Genomic DNA, 25,295 nt, shown 5'->3' on the forward strand with positions numbered 1-25,295 from the left:
ACTATGAATTGCTACATTCTGTGACACGGATTTACAATGTAATAGTTGGAAAGCTCTGTGGCTGTATTCACTCAATTTAAAACAATGGACTGAAAGTGTTTTCTGCAGGATTAGAGATTTCTTTAAGTAACTTGTCCAAACATATGTCTTCTGATTTGGGGGGAATAATTTTAAAAAATATTCATAAAACAATATTGGAAGAAGTCAACATTAGTTTTTGCAATGTTTGAACAGATTTTGCAATTTGTATAACTCACAATTTTTGCCAGCTCTTGATGATTTTAGATTCCAGCCAATTTAGCCTATAAATAGAACATTTCACTTGGCTTTTCCCTCTCTGTTTGTCTCTTCACACAGCAGACAAGTTTCCAAAGGCAAAGGCAATTAACAGCATCGTCAGAGGCTAATGTCCTAGGCAATTTAGGCTAAGGAGGTTTCAGCCTGAATTTTCCAGGTAATTGTTTTGTTTTGCTGCTAAGGGTGGTTTGGGGCAAGAGGAGCAGATAGCTGGACCTAAATGCATCCTTTTAATCTACAAACTTAACAGCAGTGCATGTGTGTAAGTGACTTGTATTTTGGGATATGAGGTCCCATGGTAACCATATTTGGCTGAAAGACCAAACCATCCAGGTATATTAAATATGCGCACTTCTGTTTATATCCATGAACATATTAAATTGCCACACCAATGTAAAGGTTTTCCTCTTTTTATAACCCCCCACTCAAATATCAGATTTGGTGTAAGGACTTAAAAAGTAACACCACCACCAGAAATGAACTCTTTCGGACTCACAGACTCGCTTAGATGAGTCCATATGATAAAAATAAAACCTTTGGATTCAGGCAACCTTGATGTTTACTAACTTCGAAAAGTTATTAAGCTTCTAGTAGTCTCAGTTTTCACATCTGTGAAAAGGAAGTGACTGTTCTCATGAGCTTGTGTTCATGCCAACTGAGATAACGCTGATGTGGTCACTGGCGCAGAGAAGGAGCTAATAAATGCCCATTCCTGCTCATTGGAAGTTCTCTTTAATCATTTGCCATGAATCTACAATCACAGGTTTAAAACAAACTCATTTTAATCTTTGCATACTTCTGAATTTACACGTCAAGATAATATTTCACTCACCATCCATGATGTAAAACATACTTACTACCTTTTATTTTTCCTAAATCTGACTCAAGTTTCAAAGAATTGCTATAAATTTTAAACCAAGGAAAAATTCTTATATGCACACTTTTTATGATTTCTAGACTTCTTTAAAAATTCTTAAATGCTTATCTGCTCAGCCAGAGTGAAGCAGACAACGGACTAAAATCCAAATTTTATAAGTATGTGTGAAGTTTTAAACAGAGTTGCTCTAGTGCAGGGATTTGCATGGGACAGGGAACACCAGGACATGTATAATTGGGGAACAAAGCATTTCTAAAGGTCGTTTTGATTTGACCTGCATGTTGCTCAGGAGGGAACTGCTGTTCGGGCACTGCCCTTGGCTTTCCAAGTGCGAACGGAACAGATCCTACAGCCACTGAATCATGTCGGTCTCAGCGAGCTCCCGAGGCAGGGAATGGTGTGCATTAGCCACTGATTTGCTTCCGAGTGTGATTCGAGGTGTCAATCATAATATTTTTATTATTTATTTATTTATGTTACAGATATTTCTCCTTTTTCCTCCCGCCAACACCCTCCTCCCTATCCCCCCTCGCCGCACCCCCAAGCATTGTTATCTATGTCCATTAGTTACACATACATGCATATAAGTTTTTTGGTTTATATCATCCCTTCCACCTGCCTCCTCTGAGGTTTATCATTCTGAACCATATGCCTCTCTATGTCTCAGGGTCTATTTTGTTCTTCAGCTTTTTTGTTGTTGTTGTTGCTCATTATATTCCACAAATAAGTGATATCATGTGGTATTTGTCTTTCTATGATTGGCTCATTTCTCTTAGCATAATGCTCTCCAGGTCCCTCCATGTTATCTCAAAGAATAAGAGATCTTTCTTTCTTACAGCTGCATAGTACTCCATTGTGTATATGTACCACAGCTTTTTTTATCTATTCGTCTACTGATGGACACTTGGGCTGTTTCCAGATCTTAGCTATTCTAAGTAGTGCTGCTATGAACATGGAGGTACATATATTCTTTCTGACTGGTGTTTCAGGCTTCTTAGTATATATTCCTAGAAATGGGATCACTGGGTCAAATGGCAGTTCAATTTTTAATTTTTTGAGGAAACACCACAATCACAATCTTTAAGTTGTTAGGGCCCTGACTAACGGAAGGACTGTGTCTCTATGCAGTAACTGAGATCAGCTAGCCACCGCTCCTGCTTCTTTAGCGTAGAGCCTGGACCGCAGGGCGTGTTCCTCCAGGACCACTGTCTGCAGAACTTCCAAGCTTCCCAGCCTCACTTCCTCTCTCTGTAAACTGGACTCCTCTGCTAGAATGACTCTCCCATGTGGATGCTTTAAAAAGAGCACTTTCATTGCAATGTACGAGGAACTTGCATCTACAGGCAGGTAGATGGTCAGGGGAGGCGTGATCGCAGCAGAAGCACACAGACAGGCAACAGCGAGAAGCTCAGGTCGGTGACGCACCTTGCAACGCGTCTGCTCGGCGTGGAGCTCTTCGTGGTGATCCGGCAGAGGCTGGGAGAGCTTCCTTTTGAACGTTCGCAGTTTCTCCAGAGAGTCAGCGATCCCAGTCTCACACTCTTCCCAGTCCTAAAACGGGAGGAGGAAGACATTTCATGAATTTTTACTTTTGGTAGGGAAATTGGAAAAAAAGAAAAACACTCTTCTTAATTCCTATACATCAATTATTACCTGATTTTTTTTTTTAACCAGACACATGCATTTTTTTTTGTAATAAAAAAAGAGTAAAATAAAAAATATATATATAATGGAATCATAGCGGCGATTTGATTCTTTGCAGCACCCTATCTACAAATTAACTCTTATCTGGTGTCTCAGTGCCAATGCAAATTAAATTCAACAAACAAATCTCTTTAATACTTCCCATTCCTGGACTCCTCCTCCATAACAACTCTCCCCAGTGACCACTTCCCACACCTTAAATTGCTGAGCTCAAAAGAAAGACAACTGGAGCCCGGCCGGTGTGACTCAGTGCATTGAACACCCAGAGGTCACAGGTTTGACTCCTGGTCAGGGCACATTCCCTGGGTGGCCGGCAGGATCCCCAGTAGGGGGCGTGCAGGAGGCAGCTGATCCATATTTCTCTCTCATCAATGTTTCTATCTCTCTCCCTCTCCCTTCCTCTCTCTCTAAAACAATTTTAAAGAAAGACAACTAGAGTTGCTTTTAAGAATTAGTATGGTGCCAAATCATGTTGCCGTTTTCTTCGCATTGTTTCTTCCATCGTTACTGGTCTTTCTTTGTCTGGGTTCTTCCTATCTTCTCTTCTGCTGCCTTATTTACTAAATATTTACTAAAAACCTTAGGTGCTATTTACTAAAACTGTCTCCTTCAAGAAGTGTTGACTAAAGTTCCTCCAGGCTCAAATGTTTTTTAGTTTCTTTTTCTTTCTTTCTTTTTTTTTTATCCTCACCCGAGGACATTTTTTCCATTTTTTTGTTCAGATAGAGTGGAAGGGAAAGGGAGGAAGAGAGAGAGAGAAACATCGACGTGAAAAGGACACGTCGAGTGGCTGCCACCCGCACGACCCAACCAGGGCCGGGGACAAACTGCAACTGAGGTACATGCCCTTAGCGGGAACCGAACCCGGGTCTCTCAGGACCACAGGCCGACACTCTAACTACTGAGCCAAACCGGCCAGGGCTTGGTTTCTAAATGAACAGAATTTGACTCAAGATTCTCGTTTCTCTTTTAAATTCCTTTAGGGAACTTCCTAGAGTATGTAACCACATTCTCTCTTCCATTCGCCACAGTCTGTCTTGGACAGATTCGTTTTGTTCCCCTTATTTAAATATCTGTGTGCCTAGGCCACACTTAGTTAATCAGTGCTAAGCAAAGTGAGAGAAGACAGAGAGATCTTCTTTCTACTTAAATTGAACAGCATTCTCAAGTCATCACACACTGAAACTTATCAACCCACAGCCAATCAACGTTCATTTATCTAAAAGAGAAAAGGTCAACTCCTTATTTTTTGTAATAAAATTAAGAGGTGATAGTAAAGCAGATGACCATGCAGGACATAGAATTATAATGATATTTTTGGTTTATCTACTCAGAGCATTAAATTAAGAGCTAAAAATAGGTAAGTGTTATATTATAGTGGTGGGGGAAATGTACAGTATCATGAGGCTGTCTAAACATTAAAATTTAGCGTCATAAACTCCTTAGGCAAATAGGATCTAGTGTATGATTCAAAATAAAATAAACTTTAATAAGAAAAGAATAGGGATTTTCCTTTCCAAGGATGGCTTAGATTCTGAAGCTATAATGAAGTCTCCTTACCAGCACATGAATTATAAGGAAATAACTAAATGCCATGGTCCAGACATCTATCAAAGTGGATGTTCTACGCGCCAACAAACAGACGGACAAGAAAAGCAAAGGCAGTGACTCAACATCTCATCTTATTAGGTCCTAGGAATGTGTCCAATAATCACATCACAAATAAAGAAAAATATATGATTAACATGTTCTCTGCAGAATGATTTACAATGTTTTTAATCCTTTCCTGAAAGCAAAAATGAAGAAAAGGAATCAGGCATATCGTGTTACTGATGAATCGTGTTGTGTACAAATAATAGCTCTTTAACAGATGGTCAGTGGCATTTTTGATTGACTGTTTCCCGCACACAATGTAACATATTATTAAATAAAATTTAATAGAATAAACCCAATGGGTGTGCAGACTTTAAGCATTAAAAAATCACCCACAAAAAGCCCAACAAAATGTATTCCATCCACTTTAGTTATTATCTTTGATCCAAAAGAGTAACAGGCCAGATTTAACAGACAATCACATCAAAGTGTTGGTGAATATCAACATATATAAAACTTTAGTATTTAGTTATATTCACTTTTTTAAATGACATTATCAACCATGATAGTTGTCATCACTTATTGAGGGCTCAGTATGTGCCACATGATTTACCTTCACTATTTCATTAAACCCTCGCAATGCCACATGAAGGAGGTATAATCATACCTACTCTACAGATGAGAAAACAGAAGCTTAGGTAGGTTGAGTCAATCAAGTTACTTTGTATTTTATGGCTTTAACTTGAAAAATATCTGAGTGTATCTGAGGTTTATCTGAGTGTAGAATTCGTACTCTTTTTCAACTGCTGTTTAATTATGTATTATAAATGGATTTGGAAAATGAGGGAGAAAAGCATATTGTCTGGATACATTTATATTTCCCTAAATTCGCTGTGTGATCCAAATGCAACCTGTATCTAACTAAAGGCTCAATACACTTCCCTCCAGGAGATTTTATCTCATAGCAACACACTTGGATAAGATCAAATCTAAAGTGTCTTGTTGGATAGGTTTTTTTCCCTGCTATAAAATAAGAGATATCAATCTTGCAAACCACTTTGGAGTCTTAGACTAGGGAGTGGACTCTACTCTTTGTATTCCTGTCTGGAGTTATACAGTCATCATATGGCTCTTGGCTTAGCACCAGCCATCAATCAGAATTCATCGCTTGGATGGTCTTGTTAGACTTAAAACTACTTTGTTGGGGGATTTTCCTGAAAGACAAACTGCTGAAAATTGGGAAACTTTCCAGTTTATGCAAGACAGGACAAAGTCGTAAATAAGACACAGAGGATCAAGATATGGCAGGGTATGACAATGACCTCTGTGTTGTTTGATTTGCAGGACACCAATGTGTGGAGGCAGCACAACTCTTAGGAGAGTTTTCCAACTCTGTTACATCTGTAGGAGGAGGGGCTGGACCTACTTTCAACAAGAAAGCCAGTTTCTTCTTCTGCTCCTCCAGACGCATGCTGGCGGATTTCCACTTCTCTTGGATTTCCGTGAGTTCGGCCTGCAGGGCAGCCTCAGCCCCGGGGTCGGCAGAGAGCAGGAGTTGCTTGCCCGCCTCCACGGTCAGGATGTAGCTGCCTTGCTGTCTCAGGAACACTTTTTCTTTGAACTGAAAGAAACCACGGCTTTTTACTTTCTCATTCTTTCCTTCGCCATTTCCCTACTGTAAGTATTTTTAAATGACCCTGAACTTTTGCATACATTGCGTGCCCTCTTTTATCCTACAAGCATTTACTGAGCAAATACTTGGTACAGGAATAAAACAATGTGTAAATACATGAGAATTCAACAGGGAGAGGCCGAGTGTCTGTCCCAGGTTAAATACAGTCATGATGCAGTATGAAAACTGCACTATAAGATTGATGTATAAGGAATACATTGTTATATATTTTTTGTGTATTTAGTTTTTTAAATTTTTATTATGATCTTTATGTTTTTTCTGCAGAAAATATTTGTGATTCATATTTGATACAGACTAATTCAAAGAAAGACCAGTGTCCACACAGCTAACCCACATGGGGTGCCACAGAGCTCCCTCGCAGTGGTAAAGCCTTCACGAGTCTTGAAAGACGTATATAAGCACAACAGGTTAAGGACTTGGTGTCATGAGAGGGCCAGGAGTCAGGAGAGAACATCTCCCATGTAGAGAAATGAGGATGGGTACAAGGTAAATACCAATTCAGGACACTGGAGACACGGGAGGCGGTTTTCAGTGGTTAGAACACAGGCTGCCTCTACGAGAGCGGTAGAAGAGGAGGCAAGACCACACAACGCGCAGGAAGTCGGTTTGTGAAATAAAAGTGACAGAATCACAGAGAATACTAAGCAGGAAAGTGATGTTGGCTGAAAGCATTCAGCAGTAAGGCAGGAAATGCAATGGAAGAATAGATACTGGATCTACTAAGACAGGTTGGAAAGCTAGCATCCATCCAGGCGAGAAATCATGGGCACCTGCTCAGAGGCAGCAGTGGTAGCGACGGAAACTCGAGGACTATTAGACACGGGGAGGGGCATAATAGGAGAGAATAGCTATAGAATGACTCTCGGGTCCCTGTCTGACAGACCAGATAGCCGCTGATGACATTTCCTTGGACTGGGAACATGCGAAATGGGTTGATGGAGAACCCAGGCTCGCTTTGAACCCACACAGTATATTATGTCTGTGATGCATACAGGTGTAAGTCTAAAAGGCAGCTAAATGTGTGAGCTGAAACCTCAGGACATGAATGTGACCAGAAGATGCCAATTGGGTCATTCTCTGCTGTGGGGTGTAAGTGAAGCCAGGTGTGTAGACGAGGTCTTCCCGAGAAGTGAGGAGGAGAAAGGAAGCAGAGAACAGTGACCTCCAAAGAAGAGGACCCTATGAAATACTCTGGGGTGAACGGATGAGAATGCTAGGAGGTATTTGTCCAAGAAGCCAGAATCGTAGCTTGCCAGGCTGGCGCAGGTAAGGGGCTGGACGGGAACGGACCAGGACTGAGCCCTCTCTCTTCTCGGGAGTACTTCGCTGAATCGTTTCAGTGGCTCGTGAGTGATATCTGTGTAACTGACGCAAGGGTTTCCTCCCCTTTCCTTTCCATCCCTGCTGGGATCCCATGAGTGGGGTGGCCTGGGTGTGTGAAGTGGAGGGAGTGTTGGTGAGAGGCGGGAACCGACCCCCCTTTCATGGTTAAACACAGGCTCTGCAATATAGTCATTTTCTCTGGGTCTGCTGACATCTGAGAACAATGTCCTCATTCCAGCGTCACACCAGGATCCTGGAAACCTGAGGCCAGGGCAAAGGGTGCAGGGGAGACGCAGAGGGGGCGCAGGAACGGCATGCTCTGCACTTACCTGCACCTCATCAAAGAGGGTCCTCACCCGCTGCAGGGGTATCGGGGCACTTCCGAGACCGCTCACGGGCAGATAGGACACTTCGAGCAACCACTTCCGCAGCTTTTCTGCCATCTCCCTGTAGCGCTGCCACTGGTGGATCTGGCTGTCGATGATGCCTCGCCGCTGCTGGGCCCTGCGGATCACTCCCTGCCACTGACTGCTGAGCAGGGTCAGCTTGAGGTTGAACTCATCCCTGGGGAGCAGAGTCACCGAGGGGAAAGCACTGTGACCCTGGACGGCATCACAGCATCGACCAAGGTCCACACATTCGGGGACGGTAAGCCCCGAGGCGTGATCTAGGGCAGAGGTCTTCAGATGGCACGCCACGATCTGCTATCAGGTCTGTGGCGAGCACTTTTAAACACGAGTAACAATGAAAATCTCGGGGTTTGAAAATGAGGAGTGTTCTCCTGTTTCAGCACAGGTGGAAGGCTTGTCGACAAGGTCCCTGTCATTTCCTCGTCCCCCACGTGACCAGGGGACGGAGCGCGGGCAGTGGGGAGGGCCCCACGCTGAGCACCCAGGGCCAGGCCCGCACGGGGACAGCATCTCCTGTGCACTGTGGCAGCAGACAGTGGGGCGCACAGCTCATTTGTAGCCTCTGTCCTCAGTAGGATTGTAAGGCACTTTGAATGAACCAAACTGGATGATTTTAGCTGGAGTCATGAGCCACTTAAATACAAGTATGTTATTTACAATTTTTAAAAACGTACTTCATAAACCCTCAATATTCTCTTACAATAAATAGCCCTAATCTTTAGCTAATTATTTCACATACCAAATTGTCCCTTCTACATTTTAAATCTATTTCATTTTGCTCTCAGAAAAATGAAAACCAGTCATCACTTTCTGTACAAATGTCGGCCATAAACTTAAAGGTATTAATTTTTTTTTTTTATAATCTTCACCGGAGGACGTTTTTCTGTTGATAGTCAGATAGAGTGGGAGGGAGGGAGAGAGAGAGAAACGTACATTGGCTGCCTCCCGCGTGACCCCAGCCCGGGTTGGGGACTGAACCGCAACCAAGGTACATGTCCTTGGCTGGAATTGAACCCGGGACTGTTTGGTCCATGGGCCGACGCCCTAACTGCTAAGCCAAACCGGCCAGGGCAAGGTATTAAGTTTTACTTAAGCTTTTTAATTTCCAGATAAATAATATCAGGTTTTTAAATTTACTTTTCCTACTTCTGTATTTTCTAACTTTAATAAATGGTGGTAGTTATTTATTGAGTTTTCTTTATCATTCGACTTGCAGCTCTAGAACTGGGTTGTCCAGTGTCAAACAGAATGAGTTTCTTTATAGATTATACTGTTATTCACACATTTTAGCGCTAATGTGCAACATTCTTCGTTCTTTCTCCATTATGTTAGTTTTGCTTGTCTTCTCTGGATATGCTATTTCTTCTCTTGAGGGTGGCTTCAAAACTGAATTGGACTTACTCTCTGGACTCCCATTCTTAATACCTCTTATTATCTAGGGCCACTATAAACTTTGAGTTGGTAACCAGAAGTGTTATTCATGGTTCTGTTTTGGAAAGAAAATTTCTGATATTTATAATCTAATGGCAGTAGAGCCAAATATGATGAATTGGGTTTCTGAGATTTCCCTAAACGTTACAAGCACCTCACATCTCTGGAAATGTGTGACTCCAGGACTTGAAAAGATCTTGCAACATGAGAAGGGTCCTGCCTACTGCCCTCCCTGCCAGGTAACCATCCGAGGTCTTGGGGAGACTTCACCCTCACTCTGCAGAGCAGAGCAGTCCTGAGCTACCTGGCAGCATGAGGAACTACTGAAACCATGACACCGTTCCCACTGCTGAACTTGAACTCTAAAAACACAAGTTATAAATACACTTTTAGAACAGAACACATTTATAATCTGACGCCTGCCTACTGTCAACATGTTCTAATCTAAATTTTTTTAATTTGCAATTTTCAAAATGACTCTCGAGTCCAACCCTCATAATTTCATCCCTTGGTGTTTTTCCCTAACATTGAAAGTTTAATAGATGTTGGCTTGTGCGTGAATTTTAAATTTTATTTTACTTAATGACTCAAACTTTTGTAATATTGTTATAGAGTTGGCGAAGAGAGTTTAGCAAAAGATAAGTAAGTTAATCGCATCTAAATAGTCTTGTTTTGAAGGACTTGAATTCTCAGTCAAGTTCACATTAAATTTGGCTTACTTACTCTAGAATAAATACGGTATCACATTTTGTTGTTCCAAGCTTAACCATAAAAATCTTTCATGTTCTTCCAAAGAAACATCCACTTAAAACTGAAATTGCTTCCAAAACATTAAATAAAATAAAAAACCTCAATAAAAATAATGATTTCTTTTCTATTAAAAAAATAATACGAAGTTAATTATAATCACAACTACTCATCCTGAATATGGGAAAGATATACACATGTAATAAAATGAATTAAATATATACAGCAAATATCACCAGGGGATCTAGATGGGACAGCATAAACATTGCTCCTAGGAAATACGAAAGCATCAATTCCCACACGACAGAGCTAAAGAGGAGCTAGATAGTATCTCTGTGTTTTCAATAAAGAGAGCATCTGCTATGAAGAGGAAGCAGGATTTCAGGTTGCGTGCAATCTGACTTAGGGTAGCCTCGCAGGCTCTCTGCTGCTCCGTTTTCAAATCCAGTGGAATTATCCGGCCTGGTTCTGACCGAAAACCGGGCACACGAGTTCTAGGCTTGATTCTGTGCTATGTGGTTCCATGACCTTGGTCAAATCAGTTCACACTGCGGGACCTCAAGTTGTCATCCCCAAGTTAGAGGGACGGTCTAGCGATCTCTGTGCTACTTTTAGGAATGAAGGTTCTGTAATCATATGAGAATATTAGGAGCATCTGTTTACAAACCACCGATGCATCATTGATTCAATTCATCCTGATCTACTTATTAATTCCAGTCTCCCACAGATGACTAGCAAAAGTTGGTTAGGTGATTTCCAAGTACTCCAGGTCCTTCATATAATATAATAGCAGTTCTTTAAAAAGATTCAATGCCCAGTCATTTCAGAGATTCGCAGAAGCCTTTCCTCCAATTACTGAGGCTCCATTGCAGTACAATTGCCCTAGGAAGACTGGATATATGCCTTCTAATCTGCTCATTAAAAAGAAAATGACTAATTTACTGGAACCTTTCTTCATGATAATAAATCAAAGAACCTACCTGTCATCAACTTGACCTTGTTCCAGAAGATGCTGCCCATCAGTGATGATAGAGTGCAAAACCTGTTGACGACTGAACATCTCTGCTTGAAACAACTTTTGTTTAAAAAAAAAACAAATCATGATTTAGAGTTACTTTTAATGACCAGGCCTCTAACAAGTTTCCAAAAATTTTGATTTAAGCAAGGTTATACAAAATATCTCCAACTGAATCAGGGTACATGTTTTATCCTGCAGTCTAGAAATAACGTATTTTTAAACCATCAATCAAGATATACTTAAAGTTTAATATTTGTTTACTAAAACTGACTAAAAGTTTAAGTCAAATTATAAGTATTTCGACCTTTCTCCCCATTGTTGTTTAAACAGCTTTATTGACATATAATTCACATACAATCCACCTATTTAAAGTGTACAATTTAATTATTTTTATTATATGTGCAGAGTTGTGCAACCGAGATACCACAATCAATCCTGGGCCATTCCCTTTACCCTGAAGAGGACCCCACACTCATTAGTCATCACCCCCATTTCCTCTCCATCCCTAGCTCTAGGTAAGCAGTAATCTCCTTTCGGTCTCTACGGATCTGCTTATTCTGGCTATAAATGGAACCATGCAATATGGTCTACTTCGTGACTGCCTTCTCTTCACTTGGCATTGTCTTCAAGGCTGATTCACGTGCAGTATATATCACACTGCATCCCTTTGTCATTGCTGAACAGTAGTCTATCACTCATATGCATATATGCATAACCAATGGACAGAACCAATGGACAGACAAGATGGGGGTGGGTGGGAGCGGGGCCGAGGGGATCAATGGGAAAAAGAGGGGAACATCTGGAATACAACAATAAAGATAAAAAATCGTATTCTACTGTATGGCCATAGCACATTTCATTCATTTATTCTTCAGCGGGTGGATATTTGGGTTGCTTATACTTTTTGGCTATGACAAATAATGCCGCTGTAAACAATAGTCTTGTACACGTTTTTGTCCACACAGGTAGATGTGTGGACATACATTTTCTTTTCTCCCGGGTTCATTCTACCTAGCTGTGGAAATACTGGGTCACATGGTAACTTTCCATTTAACAGCTGGAGGAACTGCCAAACTGTTTCCAAAGAAGCTTCACTATGTTCAATTCCTACCAACAATGCGTAAGGATTCCAGTTTCCCTATTCCCTCCCTTATAAGCGCTGACCTTTTTCACGGCAGCCATCCCAGGGGGTGTACAGTGGGATCTCACTGAAGATTTCATCCATTCCCTTTTATTTCCTCATCGGCCAACTCAGTAAAAATGGACTTAAAGATACCCTACATATATTTAAATTCTCTATTTCTTAAATGTAAACAAAGGGTTTTAAAATTAGTTGTATTCTCTTTTAAATTCTGCATTAAGCCTCTTCTCTGCTTTTAGGTCAATCCTCTCTCTCCACGTGCACATACTTTATAAACACGTGGGACCAAGTCACGCCAGTAAATAGCAAAACAGAGACTACCAGCAAAGTAATGAGTTGGCATGTCATATCTAGTTCTCTCTCAGTGTTTCTTGAAAAACAATTATAATGTAATTTGGCCAACAGGTGCGCTTGGAGATTCTGGTAGTTTGCTGCTTTTTAAAGAACACACAATTTTCATTTACCAATGAATTTAGATCAAAACATCATCTCTTCAGCAACTGGCCTTGGCAATATTAACGCAGTCTGTAACTTTATTTGAAAATTGAATCCAACTTTCTGAACTCCTATACGCCCTCTCTGCTTCCCCTCCCCACCCCTGTAAGTAGGCTTTGACCGCAAGTGTGGCACTATCCACTGTAGGGTATCGAAGCCACATGCTTATAACCAACTAGGGAGCAATGAACTGAACTACATTGTAATCAAGGTATCGAAGCCCCAGCCTTCAGAAGGAAGGCAAAAACAATGCATGCATTTGAGCAGACTCAGGATAAGATTCATCACTTTAATTCTACCACATGGTATCTGTCAGCAGCCCCCAAAGGCCTGTTGTACGACCCCCAAATCTACTGGCTTAACTGACCTCGTGGGCGCGCTGCTGCTCCAGAAGCTGCTGGTAATTGCCCGAAATCTCTACTGCTAACTTCTGCTCTGTTTGAACCAGGAATTCCATCCATGTTTCACATTTTTCCAAGAAGGTCTGATGTTGTAGCAAAAATGACTGCAACTTACTGACAGGATTAAGGGGGAAAGACAGTGGCTATTACTGCTCATTCTTGTCTTTGGCATATTAAACAAGATTGACGATTTCCCGCGTCCCATGCTAATGTGACCATCACAAAACTTTCAGGTTAGGTAGTAACGTTTAGAAACCCAAACTGAAAAAACAGTTTAATATGGTGAGTTTTAAAAATGATATGACAATAATATATCTTTAGTATATTGTTACATAAAGGGGCTTGCTATTTTTTTTTATTACAAATTAGTACATTCAACAAGGGAACACACAGTTTGAGTTTCTTCCTTTTACTTCAAATTTCATATCACTGGAAAGACCTGGCATTTATACCTGGACACCAATCTTGAACTTATTTCTACTGATATATCACAGCAGCCAAAACAGCTCTCGGAGACTCTACCTGAATCGCTCTGTCGTCTGAGAAGAAATCAGAGCCCAGTGCCGGTTCAGGCTCTGCATCCTTTTGATTTCTTTATCACTCAGGGGTAGCCTGTAGCCAAGCTCATTCAGGCGGTCTAAATCTGGGGCCATGCTGCTGAATTTCAACATCTGTCCCTGAAAGCAAGATTTGAGAACGGGTTTAGCAACGTGGTCAGAAAGGGCAGAGTACTTTCCAAGGGCACAGTGAACTAGATTTCAGGAAGAGGCTGGTCTTTGGTCTCCTAGGCTCCTGGAGGCCGCCTGTCTGCAATGGCCAGGACTGCAGAGAAGGGACGGCGGCTTCTCCCAATCAGCTTCCAGGGCTGCCGCTGCAGCGGGCTCCGCCACCCACTGTCCCCTAGGGGACACTTAGCAGTTCATGTGTGTGATTTACTCGACTGACTTACTCATAAATAATTCTCGATAGACCTGATCAAGGATGAAAATTACGCTGACGGCTGAAAAGGCTCACTTCTTACCCTTTATACTGCTAATCTTCTCCTTTATTACTTAATAATATAGTTGTAATAAGAATAATTAACATTTATTGAACACTTGTGAACTAACCATTGTTATAAGAGCTACACAGGTAATACCGTAACTCATTTTATTCCCAAAGCAATCCCACAAGGTACTACACTGCTGTTCCCACCTTACAACAGGAAGAGAGGCCCAGGACCTTTAAGACGATGGGTCAAGGTCCCCCAGCAAGGAAGGGGTAGAGCGAGGTAAGCAAGAGCTGTTGCGTTCCTGCTAGAGAAACACAACCCCACTCCGCGTGTTATCTGAAGAGCTTCGGTTCAGGCCTCTGGCCCCAGACCCAAAGTTGGTGAGAGTCAGCTGAAAGAGCAGTCTTTGCTTTCAGACCTCTTTCCGCCCCTCAAACCCAGGACAAGCTGCCTCTTCTGGGTTTCCTGGGGGAATTCGCAACCCCATCTAGGAACCTAGCCGCGGGAAGGAGAGCATGTCCGGACACCTTTGGCTTGTGTGTTTGCCCTTTGCGTGTTGTTGAAGCACGACTACTAGACGGTGGCATTTCCATGGGAGACCCCGGCAGCAAACAAGGCTCCGCAGCACGGCGCTTCTCCCGGTGCCTGCCAAGCGGATGGTGCTGTTCCAACAGCAGAGGCACAGCAGGTGCCCCCAGCACGCGAGCGTGATCGAACGGAACGATAAACACGGAAGAAAAGGGATACTGTGCTGTGAAAGTGTGTCACCGGGGAGTCTGACCATGGACAGAGGTGGAGGCTTTCTTAAGAGAAAGACATTGAACAAAATGACCGGAAGGTTTTCCCTTTTGGACAGGAGGGGGTTGGCCGGGACAAGAAAAGGATTCCAGAAAGCGGAACATCACGCACACAGACTCAAGCGACCTCCCAAGTGGCTTCGGGATGAGACGGACAGTGAAGATGAGACTCTCAGGCGGCACAAGCCGGCGACGCTGGGCCTGAGAATCCACTTTGACCTTTATCCCGAGAGCAAGGAAACCCACAGAGGGCTTTAAGCAGAGGGATAATAGGATCAACTTTGCATATCTATTGCATTATTTTATTCACATTACTGACTACTTAAAATATTTTCCAGTTAAGTATAAGCCTTTAAAAGAAAAAGACCATTCTGGTACGGTGTCAAGTGCATTCTAGACTTCCTGGGTTGACTACTTAGTAAGTTATATAAATGTCTAATCACTATGTTGTACACCTGAAACTAATATGATATTGTATGTCAACTGTAATTAAAAAATAAAAATAAAAATAGATCATTCTGGCAACATTGGGATGAAGGGAGTGGGTGCCTGCAGGAAGTGCGTGGGGCCCGTTGCAGTGGTCTGAGAGAGAGAGAGGCAGATGGGACGTTGCAGTGGTCTGAGAGAGAGAGGGGCAGATGGGATGTTAGTGGTCTGAGAGAGAGAGAGGCAGACGGGACGTTGCAGTGGTCTGAGAGAGAGAGGCAGATGGGACGTTGCAGTGGTCTGAGAGAGAGAGAGGCAGATGGGACGTTGCAGTGGTCTGAGAGAGAGAGAGGCAGATGGGACGTTGCAGTGGTCTGAGAGAGGGAGAGAGGCAGATGGGACGTTGCAGTGGTCTGAGAGAGAGAGGCAGATGGGACGTTGCAGTGGTCTGAGAGAGAGAGAGAGGCAGATGGGACGTTGCAGTGGTCTGAGAAAGAGAGAGGCAGATGGGACGTTGCAGTGGTCTGAGAGAGAGAGGCAGATGGGACGTTGCAGTGGTCTGAGAGAGAGAGAGGCAGAGGGGACGTTGCAGTGGTCTGAGAGAGAGAGAGGCAGGTTGGACGTTGCAGTGGTCTGAGAGAGAGAGAGGCAGATGGGACGTTGCAGTGGTCTGAGAGAGAGAGGCAGATGGGATGTTGCAGTGGTCTGAGAGAGAGAGAGAGGCAGATGGGACGTTGCAGTGGTCTGAGAGAGAGAGAGAGGCAGATGGGACGTTGCAGTGGTCTGAGAGAGGGAGAGAGGCAGATGGGACGTTGCAGTGGTCTGAGAGAGAGAGGCTGATGGGACGTTGCAGTGGTCTGAGAGAGAGAGAGGCAGATGGGACGTTGCAGTGGTCTGAGAAAGAGAGAGAGGCAGATGGGACGTTGCAGTGGTCTGAGAGAGAGAGAGGCAGATGGGACGTTGCAGTGGTCTGAGAGAGAGAGAGGCAGATGGGACGTTGCAGTGGTCTGAGAGAGAGAGAGGCAGATGGGACGTTGCAGTGGTCTGAGAGAGAGAGAGGCAGAGGGGACGTTGCAGTGGTCTGAGAGAGAGAGAGGCAGATGGGACGATGCAGTGGTCTGAGAGAGAGAGAGGCAGGTTGGACATTGCAGTGGTCTGAGAGAGAGAGAGAGGCAGATGGGACGTTGCAGTGGTCTGAGAGAGAGAGGCAGATGGGACGTTGCAGTGGTCTGAGAGAGAGAGAGGCAGATGGGACGATGCAGTGGTCTGAGAGAGAGAGAGGCAGATGGGACGTTGCAGTGGTCTGAGAGAGAGAGAGGCAGATGGGACGTTGCAGTGGTCTGAGAGAGAGAGAGGCAGATGGGACGTTGCAGTGGTCTGAGAGAGAGAGAGGCAGATGGGACGATGCAGTGGTCTGAGAGAGAGAGAGGCAGAGGGGACGTTGCAGTGGTCTGAGAGAGAGAGAGACAGATGGGACGTGAAGTGGTCTGAGAGAGAGAGAGGCAGATGGGACGATGCAGTGGTCTGAGAGAGAGAGGCAGATGGGACGATGCAGTGGTCTGAGAGAGAGAGAGGCAGATGGGACGTTGCAGTGGTCTGAGAGAGAGAGGCAGATGGGACGTTGCAGTGGTCTGAGAGAGAGAGAGAGGCATATGGGACGTTGCAGTGGTCTGAGAGAGAGAGAGGCAGATGAGACGTTGCAGTGGTCTGAGAGAGAGAGAGGCAGATGGGACGATGCAGTGGTCTGAGAGAGAGAGAGGCAGATGGGACGTTGCAGTGGTCTGAGAGAGAGAGAGGCAGATGAGACGTTGCAGTGGTCTGAGAGAGAGAGAGGCAGATGGGACGTTGCAGTGGTCTGAGAGAGAGAGGCAGATGGGACGTTGCAGTGGTCTGAGAGAGAGAGAGAGGCAGATGGGACGTTGCAGTGGTCTGAGAGAGAGAGAGGCAGATGAGACATTGCAGTGGTCTGAGAGAGAGAGGCAGATGGGACGTTGCAGTGGTCTGAGAGAGAGAGAGGCAGATGGGACGTTGCAGTGGTCTGAGAGAGAGAGGCAGATGGGACGTTGCAGTGGTCTGAGAGAGAGAGGCAGATGGGACGTTGCAGTGGTCTGAGAGAGAGAGGCAGATGGGACGTTGCAGTGGTCTGAGAGAGAGAGGCAGATGGGACGTTGCAGTGGTCTGAGAGAGAGAGGCAGATGGGACGTTGCAGTGGTCTGAGAGAGAGAGGCAGATGGGACGTTGCAGTGGTCTGAGAGAGAGAGGCAGATGGGACGTTGCAGTGGTCTGAGAGAGAGAGAGGCAGATGGGATGTTGCAGTGGTCTGAGAGAGAGAGAGGCAGATGGGACGCGGAGTGGGTGGTGACAGAGATGGACATGGAGGATCCTCTGAAGCAGGTGATCAGTTGGGGTGAGAGTGAAGACAGGTAGGAGGTAGGAAGAAGGAGGGGTGAGGTGTGATCCAAGACAGCTCCCATCATGGGTTGTAAAATCACCTTGTGCTCACTGACAGTTCACACCTCTTAGGGGAGCAACAAAACAGAACTGGCAAGGATTCCCATGGAACCTCAAAATAAAAGGTATGGGAGTTGTGAGTTATGTCCAAAGCTGTGAGTTTTCCTTAAGGTTCGGAGGAAAGATAAGCGGTCTAGGGCTAGGATTTCAGCACACTTGCCTTGAGTTCTTCCATTCTTTCTTGGATGGTTGAGAGGTCAGACGAGTGGCTGGGGTCCTGCCCTTGGAGTATTTCTTCAGCTTCTATTATCCATGCCTCCAAAGCTTCTAGACTCTTGGTAAAGGTTTCATAGTCAAGAATTCCAGCCTTTTTTATTACAAAAGAAAACTGATATTTAGAAATCTACTGAAAAGACAAGTGGATCTTGATATTATGTCTCATATTCTACTATCAAATTGCTATTTGGATTTAGATATTCTTCTCTTTATTAATATAAGTTCTAAAAAAAATTAGCATGCAACTCTCTGTTGGAGTAATTAACCAGTTAAAGTCACTTTTATTCTTTTGTTAATTCTCACCCAAGGATATTTTTCCATTGATTTTTAGATAGAGTGGAAGGGAGGGAGGGACGGAGAGGGGGAGAGAAAGAGAGAGAGAAACATTGATGTGAGAGAGACACATCGATTGGTTGCCTCCTGCATGACCCCGACCAGGGCCGGGGTTCAAACCAACAACTCAGGTACATGCCCTTGACCAGGAATTGAACCCAAGACCATAGGCCAACATTCTAATCACTGAGCCAAACCGGTCAGGGCCAGTTAAAGTCACTTTTATAAATATATTACCAAACAGAAATTTATTCTCATTCTTGCAATAACTTCTTATGATTTGAATATTAAAGCCCCTTAGTGTCCATCAGTTGAGCACATTGTACTCAGTACCATGGAAGGAAGCATCGGTTTAGGGGCATGATTACTTTGTGAAGAACAGTGCAAGACTCCACCTTCCCTTGTGCCCGCTGAAGAGTCCAAGTTTGCTTTGTGTTTTAATTCTTTGTTCTTGAAGGAGGCACTGTCCCAATGATGGAAATTCTTCTTTTCCTGCGTTTATGCTCAGAAGTTATACAACACCCAATTCACAACACACACAGAATACGAGCTCTGTACCTGTAACACAGTCTGCTGTTTGCAAAGAGCCTGTTCTAGGGCACATAAGTGTTGACTCAAAGAGAGCTGGTCCGATTGAATGGCTGATGCTGCTGAAGCCTCCACTTGTTGCTTGAGTTGCTCCCCCAGCTCTTGGAGAACAAACAGAGAATCCTTAGCTGCGCCCAGTCCCTTGAGGAGGTCCTGTGGGAGATGAAATACGCCCATCATGAAACAGCACATTGAGAGCACCCGTGTACTCCTTATTCTAAACAATCAGCAAGGGCCACACAGCTAGAAACGCTCAACTCTTATTTGTCTAATTATTACACTAAATAACCTTCATTTGGAAAAGAAATCAAAAATTGAATCCAGTTTTAAAAATATGCACGTGTATTAAAATCTTAAAGAATCATAAAAGCCACAAAGGTCTACTGTAGAACACAGGGGAATGCAGGAAAACATACATACCTAAGAAAAAGAAAAGTCCACGACTAGAGCCACTAACTGTAAAAGTTGATGGTTTTATTCCTGCTTCTTCCTATAATTGCTATCAGATTGAAAACACAGTGCTACATTTTACCTCTTTCTACATAATATCAGAGGCCAGAGGATGAGTTTATCAACAGTGTCTTCTGCATGTTGGGTGGTCACTTTACAGTGGTTGTGATAGACCCTCCTATCTCCATGGGGAGTAGAGCCCTAGCGATGGTTCTGGTGGGCAGGGCTGAGGGTAGAAGGCACCTCCGTTATTTTCCATGGTATCTCTCACTTCTACCTTTTGCGGGACCCTCTTCTATGCTCAAAACTATAAGCCAATGGAAAGTCTCTGTTTCTGGTTTCCATCTACCACTAAGAGATGACAAGTGGCTGATTCTTCCACCTATTGCTGGTGCACCAGGCATAGGGGAGACAGAAGAGCCTGCTGTACCTTCAGGGCCTACTGTGACAGGGAGAAAGCAAAGGGCGACTTCACCCTTGAGACAGACATCAGGCAAAGCACAGAAGTAACTGGGAGCACTCGAAACAGGTGTATCTCAACTCGGGAGGACTGAGTATTCAAATGACGAATCTTGTAAGGGGGAACTGCAGGTAGGAGAAAAATTAGTAAACTATCTTCACCATAAATATTAAACTTTAGTCTTAAAGTGATTATTATTAATGTAAATGTATTAGAATAGGTTAAACTTTTTTTTTTTAAATCCTCATCGGAGGACCTATTTTTGCACTTATCTTCAGATAGAGCAGGAGAAAGAGAGGGATGAAGAGAGAGAGAGAAACATCGACGTGAGAGAGACACATCGAGTGGTTGCTACCCACATGACCCCAACCGGGGCTGGGGACAAACTGCAACTGAAGTAAGTGCCCTTAGCGGGAACTGAACTTGGGACTCTCCGGTCCGTGGGCCGATGCTGTAACTGCTGAGCCAAACCAGCCAGGGCAGAATAGGTTAAGATCTTATAACTTGCCTAATTCTAAAAAACTGAATGGGAAAGTTTATGAGAAGATATTTGAAACAAATTCATTAAAATAAAGATAAATAAGGCCAAAATATAAGAGCCATGCACTGGGTGAAACAGAACTGTTCCTGAAAACCTTCAGTAGATTATTGGCAGATCCAATAAAAAAGAGAAATATTAGAAAGAAATACAATCATAAATCAGCAGAGAAAGACTTCTTTCTACCACTAAATTCTCAGAAGAAATTATGCTGATGCTTTCATAAAAGATAATGAACCAAAATGGGCAATACCTTTAACAAGAGGTTTTTAAAAGATACAGCGTTATTCTCCATCCGGTCATTTCTTACATCGACCATCTCCGTAAACTCAGATAGCCTCAATCATTCACGTGCATTGTATCCCATTAGTAAAAACAGGAAAACAACTCATCTTTCAAAATGAAACAGTGGGAAGGTGGGGAGCTTGTAAATCTGATTCACGTGTTCTGAAAACCTAGCAGGCCCTTTGACACTTAACACAATTATCGGGGGGGAACTGTCTCACGTACGAAGCTCACCCACGTCAGCACTCGCCCTGCTAACGCTGAGAGTCTAAGGAAGGCGCGTTGGGAAAGAAAGCACGATAGCACATACGTTGCAATCCTGAATCCACGTGGCCACTTCGTCATCAGCGATGTCCTTGTTGGTGGCTGCCTTCAGGAGCTCCCCGGTGCGGTCCGCCTGGCGCTGGACCGCGGCGGCGCACTGTGCGGAGAAGTCCCGGTACCGCTGCCAGAGCTGCAGGAGGGCCCTGCCGGCGTGCAGCTGCTCCGCGATCTCTTCCAGCAAGTTGTTCCATCTGGAAACACAGCGGCGCGCGGGGCGGATCACCACCGCGCCCCACCCCCCGTGCTGTTACTATTTCATTTTTCACGATCCTGGTTCATGTGATTTTGGAAATAGTGCGAGATGTCTCATTTCTATTTGACCTCATACGAAAGTAACATTTCACACACATTTCAGGGGTGGACCATAGGAATGAGGTCAATCTTTGGGTATACAGCAGTTTCTAATTTCTAAGTATTTTCACTTTCTTATCATTAACTTCATTGTGTGAAAATCAATAAATTCTATAAAGCTCAAATTCAAAATGCTGGCAAGCTTTGTGTCATGCCTTGCGGTGTGGTTGCGACAGAAGTAATGCATAGCACTGTAAAACGAGCATGCGCCATACCTCATGGTGATTTCCTTCAACGTATTGGTAAGAGTCTCTGTCACAGGTGGGTGACACTCTTTTAATAGCTGGTTGGTGACAGAGCCAAATTTCTGTAAGCTGTTTTCCTGTTTTTCTAGATCATCTTGAAGATTCTGCCCAAAGGAAGAAAAAGATACCACAGACAAAATAACAGTTATTAGATCTAAATTTTAAGAACTAAGTCTAAAAGTAATTTATGGCTGTTTTCATGAATACGCACATATGAATATACAAACCGTGAATTTGCCCCAATGCTTTATAAGATATGTATATATATAATTTTATATATATACGATATGTATATAAGATATATATAAGATATATAATATATATAAGATATGTATATATATAATTTTGTTCTTATGGTGTGAGAAGGGATTCGTGACAATTAAGGCTTCCTATAGTGGCATCTGAAATTCTGCTGGAAAGCTCACATAGGGTGTTCTTGTCCGTTATCCGGTAGCCTGCAGTGGTGTGCGTGCAATCTGTACACTGTGGTTCTCTCTGCTGATCAAAGTCAAGCCCAGGACTCTGTTTTATTACGTACCTAGAGTTTTTCTACCAGCAACCCCTCGCATTTAGATTTAAGAAGCCAGAACTTTTCTGAGAGCTCTCTCTAAGTTCCACATCTGGGTGTCCTTCCTTGTAAAGAATATCTATCATCTTGGCAGAATCTTCTATCAGTGAAAGAACTTGAAGATGGATATTTCCCTGGAGAAACTGCTGACAGTGTCAGTTCTGAGTATAACTAAGGAGAGTATCCATTCCGAGTATAACTCCATTGGTGAAGGAGCCCACAAAAGCCCTATAACACCGATAACACCGATATCTGGTTGCCACCAAATCAAGACATGCGAGGTAAAGACCCAGAGTTCTTTCATGTTGTAAGACAGCACTTGCAGCTGTCAAACACAGACTAGGCTAAGTTAAAAAGTATAGCCCCCTCAAAATTATAAAATTTGTTTTTAAACTTACTATTTTCAAAATAAGTTTTAATGATTCTTAGTATCTGCAAAAACTACCTGAGGTACAGATAAATGATGTACACGCATTTTATCCTTCTTCCTGCCCGCCCGAGGGATTCCCTTCAGGAAGGCTGCCTGTGAGGTCAGCAGCAAACGGACTTTGATGGCCAAGCCACGGAGGTGCAGGCTGGCTCTGCTGGCATCCCGTCCCTGCAGGGCCTGCCCTGCCCACCCCACAGCCTGCACGTAGCCAGGGAAGAGGGCAGGACAGAGGAGAGTGCCCGGCGCCCAGGTGCAGAGAAGGGAGGGCAGCAGCTAACTCGAGGGCAGGGGCCAGAGGTAGGAGGAGCGCCGTGTGTCAGTCAAACAGCGACGTTATCCCAGAGGGACACCCCGATAGGACAAAGGGCCCCCAGGAAACCAAGCAGTAAGTGCTGGAGAAAGAGGATGTGTGCACACGTTGGACAGACCACTGACACTATGCCAAATAAAAAGAAAACAGTAGTTTAAAATGGACCACTTTTGGTCCAGCCGGTGTGGGCGCTGACCCATGCACCAAGAGGTCGCCGGTTTGATTCCCGGTCAGGGCACAGGCCCAGGTTGTGGGCCCGATCCCCAGTGGGGGGCATGCAGGAGGCGGCCAATTGATGTTCTCTCTCATCGATGATTCTATCTCTCTCCCCCTCTCCCTTCTTCTCTCTCTAAAATCAATGAAGAAAAAAATATATTTTTTAAATAAATAAGTAAAAATAAAAATAATAAAATAAAATTGAGCACTTTTGTTAGTTTTCTCCTTGCTTTCTTTTTAATCCCTCAGACAATATTGGGAGAAAAGGGATAAAAGGAGAAAAGGAAAGACACAGAGGCAGCGGCACGGGTCACGGAGGCCGCTGTGGGTGTACAGTCATCGTACAAAGTCCATTCGTGTGGATATTTATATGCGAGAATTTTTAAAAAGCAGATCATTATATACCATTAATTCAAAACTTGGCATCCACAGGCCAGTTGGAATGAGTAGCACATACAGCAGGTAAAACTGATTTTAAATATTTTAAAAATAATTCAGTGTAAGCAGTATGCAACGATATTCCAGGACGGTGTTCGTATCTGCTAATAATTTTATTTTCTCAAATTAAGCAGCACGTGAAGGGCAGATGCAGTTCATCCCTTACCTGAAGACTGTCTACCTGAACCTGCACAGCTTCCAAGGAGCCGATGAGCAGACGGAAGCGGGAGAGGGAGTACCTGGCCTCCATGAGGCTGCCGTTGAGCTCATCGAAGGCCACCTTGTGCTGGCTCCAGTGCTCGTGCGCCAACTTCAGCAGCGCCTTCAGCTGCCCCACCTTTTGACAGGGACAGACACTCCTTAGAACTGCGTAACATTTAAAGCGATAAACTCTATGTTCAATGGACGGAAAAAAACATTACTATTTAAGAGCGTCATCAGGGCTTCAGGCATCATAAATTCATTCAAACAGACAAAAAGATTTGAAAAGTAAGATGGGGTAATGTTGACATGGACGCCTGTTCTACTTTTGAACAGAGTCTAAATTACAATTATTGAAAAGGTTACATAGGTAATATATATTATATACTTATATAATATAAAAGTGATTACAGGTTAATATACTTAGTACTATAATTTAGGAATAAATGAGTGATTCAACTAATGCATTAACTCGTTTAATTTTCATAACAACTTTATGAAGTAGGTATCATCACCCCCACTTTACAGATGAGGAAACTGAGGCACAAGCAGATTACGAAAATCACCTGGGATCATGCGGAGAGAATGTGAGAAATCTAGATTTGAAACTAGGCAAGTCTTGTCCCAGGAAATAAAACCTATCAGTCTGTCTATCTATCATCCACCCACCTCTCTCTCTCTCTCTCTCTCTCTCTCTCTCTCTCTCTCACACACACACACACACACACACATGCACACACATGCACAAATGAATATCTTGAGACAAAACATCTAGGAACATTTTTTCCTTATACTTACCTGCAACAGAAAAGTTAGGGTTTTATTTTGTCTATAAATTTGAGAAAGATACCTGCTTTGGACTTCCTGGATGCTCCTGCTCTTCTAAATGCAATCTTTTGAGCCCTGGCCGGTTTGGCTCAGCAGTTAGAGCATCAGCCTACGGTCCCGAGAGACCCGGGTTCGGTTCCCGCTAAGGGCATGTACCTTGGTTGCAGTTTGTCCCCGGCCCTGGTCGGTCGTGCGGGTGGCAGCCACTTGATGTGTCCCTTTCACATCGATGTTTCTCTCTCTCTCTCTCTCTTTCTCTCTCTCTCTCTTCCTCCCACTGTACCTGAACAAAAAATGTCCTCGGGTGAGGATAAAAAAAATAATAATAAATGCAATCTTTTGAATATGGAGTATGGCCATGATTAAGAAAACAGATTTGACAGTAGATTAATTTGCACCTGCATGCCCTGCCCTTCTTCTCAGCATAAATAAATAATGTCGAGACCCATCAAGACACTGTCTGATGGGCAGACAGACCAGGCAAGTGTGCCTCAGACACGCGGCAGATGCCGGCCCGGGCCAATGACAGCCCGGAAAAGACATAAAATTAAAGCCAGGAGGGAAATGAGAATTTTTAAATAGTCTAGGTCTTCTTTGTATTACTTTTGTTTTTCATGAGGCGATGTTTCTATGAAAGAACCACATAATTTATTTATATG

General features: G+C 43.6%; 1 protein-coding gene across 2 annotated transcripts in view; it reads right to left on the reverse strand.

The window, feature by feature from the left end:
- The window catches only part of SYNE1 (spectrin repeat containing nuclear envelope protein 1), a 409,429-nt gene that overhangs the window by 60,212 nt on the left and 323,922 nt on the right, over positions 1–25,295 (reverse strand). For both annotated transcript variants that reach the window (XM_036249356.1, XM_036249358.1), the window contains 11 exons: positions 23,774–23,944; positions 21,616–21,749; positions 21,036–21,240; positions 18,963–19,145; positions 18,016–18,162; positions 13,653–13,807; positions 13,097–13,244; positions 11,056–11,150; positions 7,817–8,051; positions 5,898–6,092; positions 2,600–2,725 (listed from right to left, as the gene is read on the reverse strand). In XM_036249356.1, the coding sequence (XP_036105249.1) occupies positions 2,600–2,725; positions 5,898–6,092; positions 7,817–8,051; positions 11,056–11,150; positions 13,097–13,244; positions 13,653–13,807; positions 18,016–18,162; positions 18,963–19,145; positions 21,036–21,240; positions 21,616–21,749; positions 23,774–23,944 (1,794 nt within the window). The remainder of the gene's footprint in view (positions 1–2,599; positions 2,726–5,897; positions 6,093–7,816; positions 8,052–11,055; positions 11,151–13,096; positions 13,245–13,652; positions 13,808–18,015; positions 18,163–18,962; positions 19,146–21,035; positions 21,241–21,615; positions 21,750–23,773; positions 23,945–25,295) is intronic.

Source organism: Molossus molossus, unplaced genomic scaffold (genome assembly GCF_014108415.1).
Source record: "Molossus molossus isolate mMolMol1 unplaced genomic scaffold, mMolMol1.p scaffold_m16_p_8, whole genome shotgun sequence".
In the NCBI taxonomy this organism is placed as follows: Eukaryota; Metazoa; Chordata; class Mammalia; order Chiroptera; family Molossidae; genus Molossus; species Molossus molossus.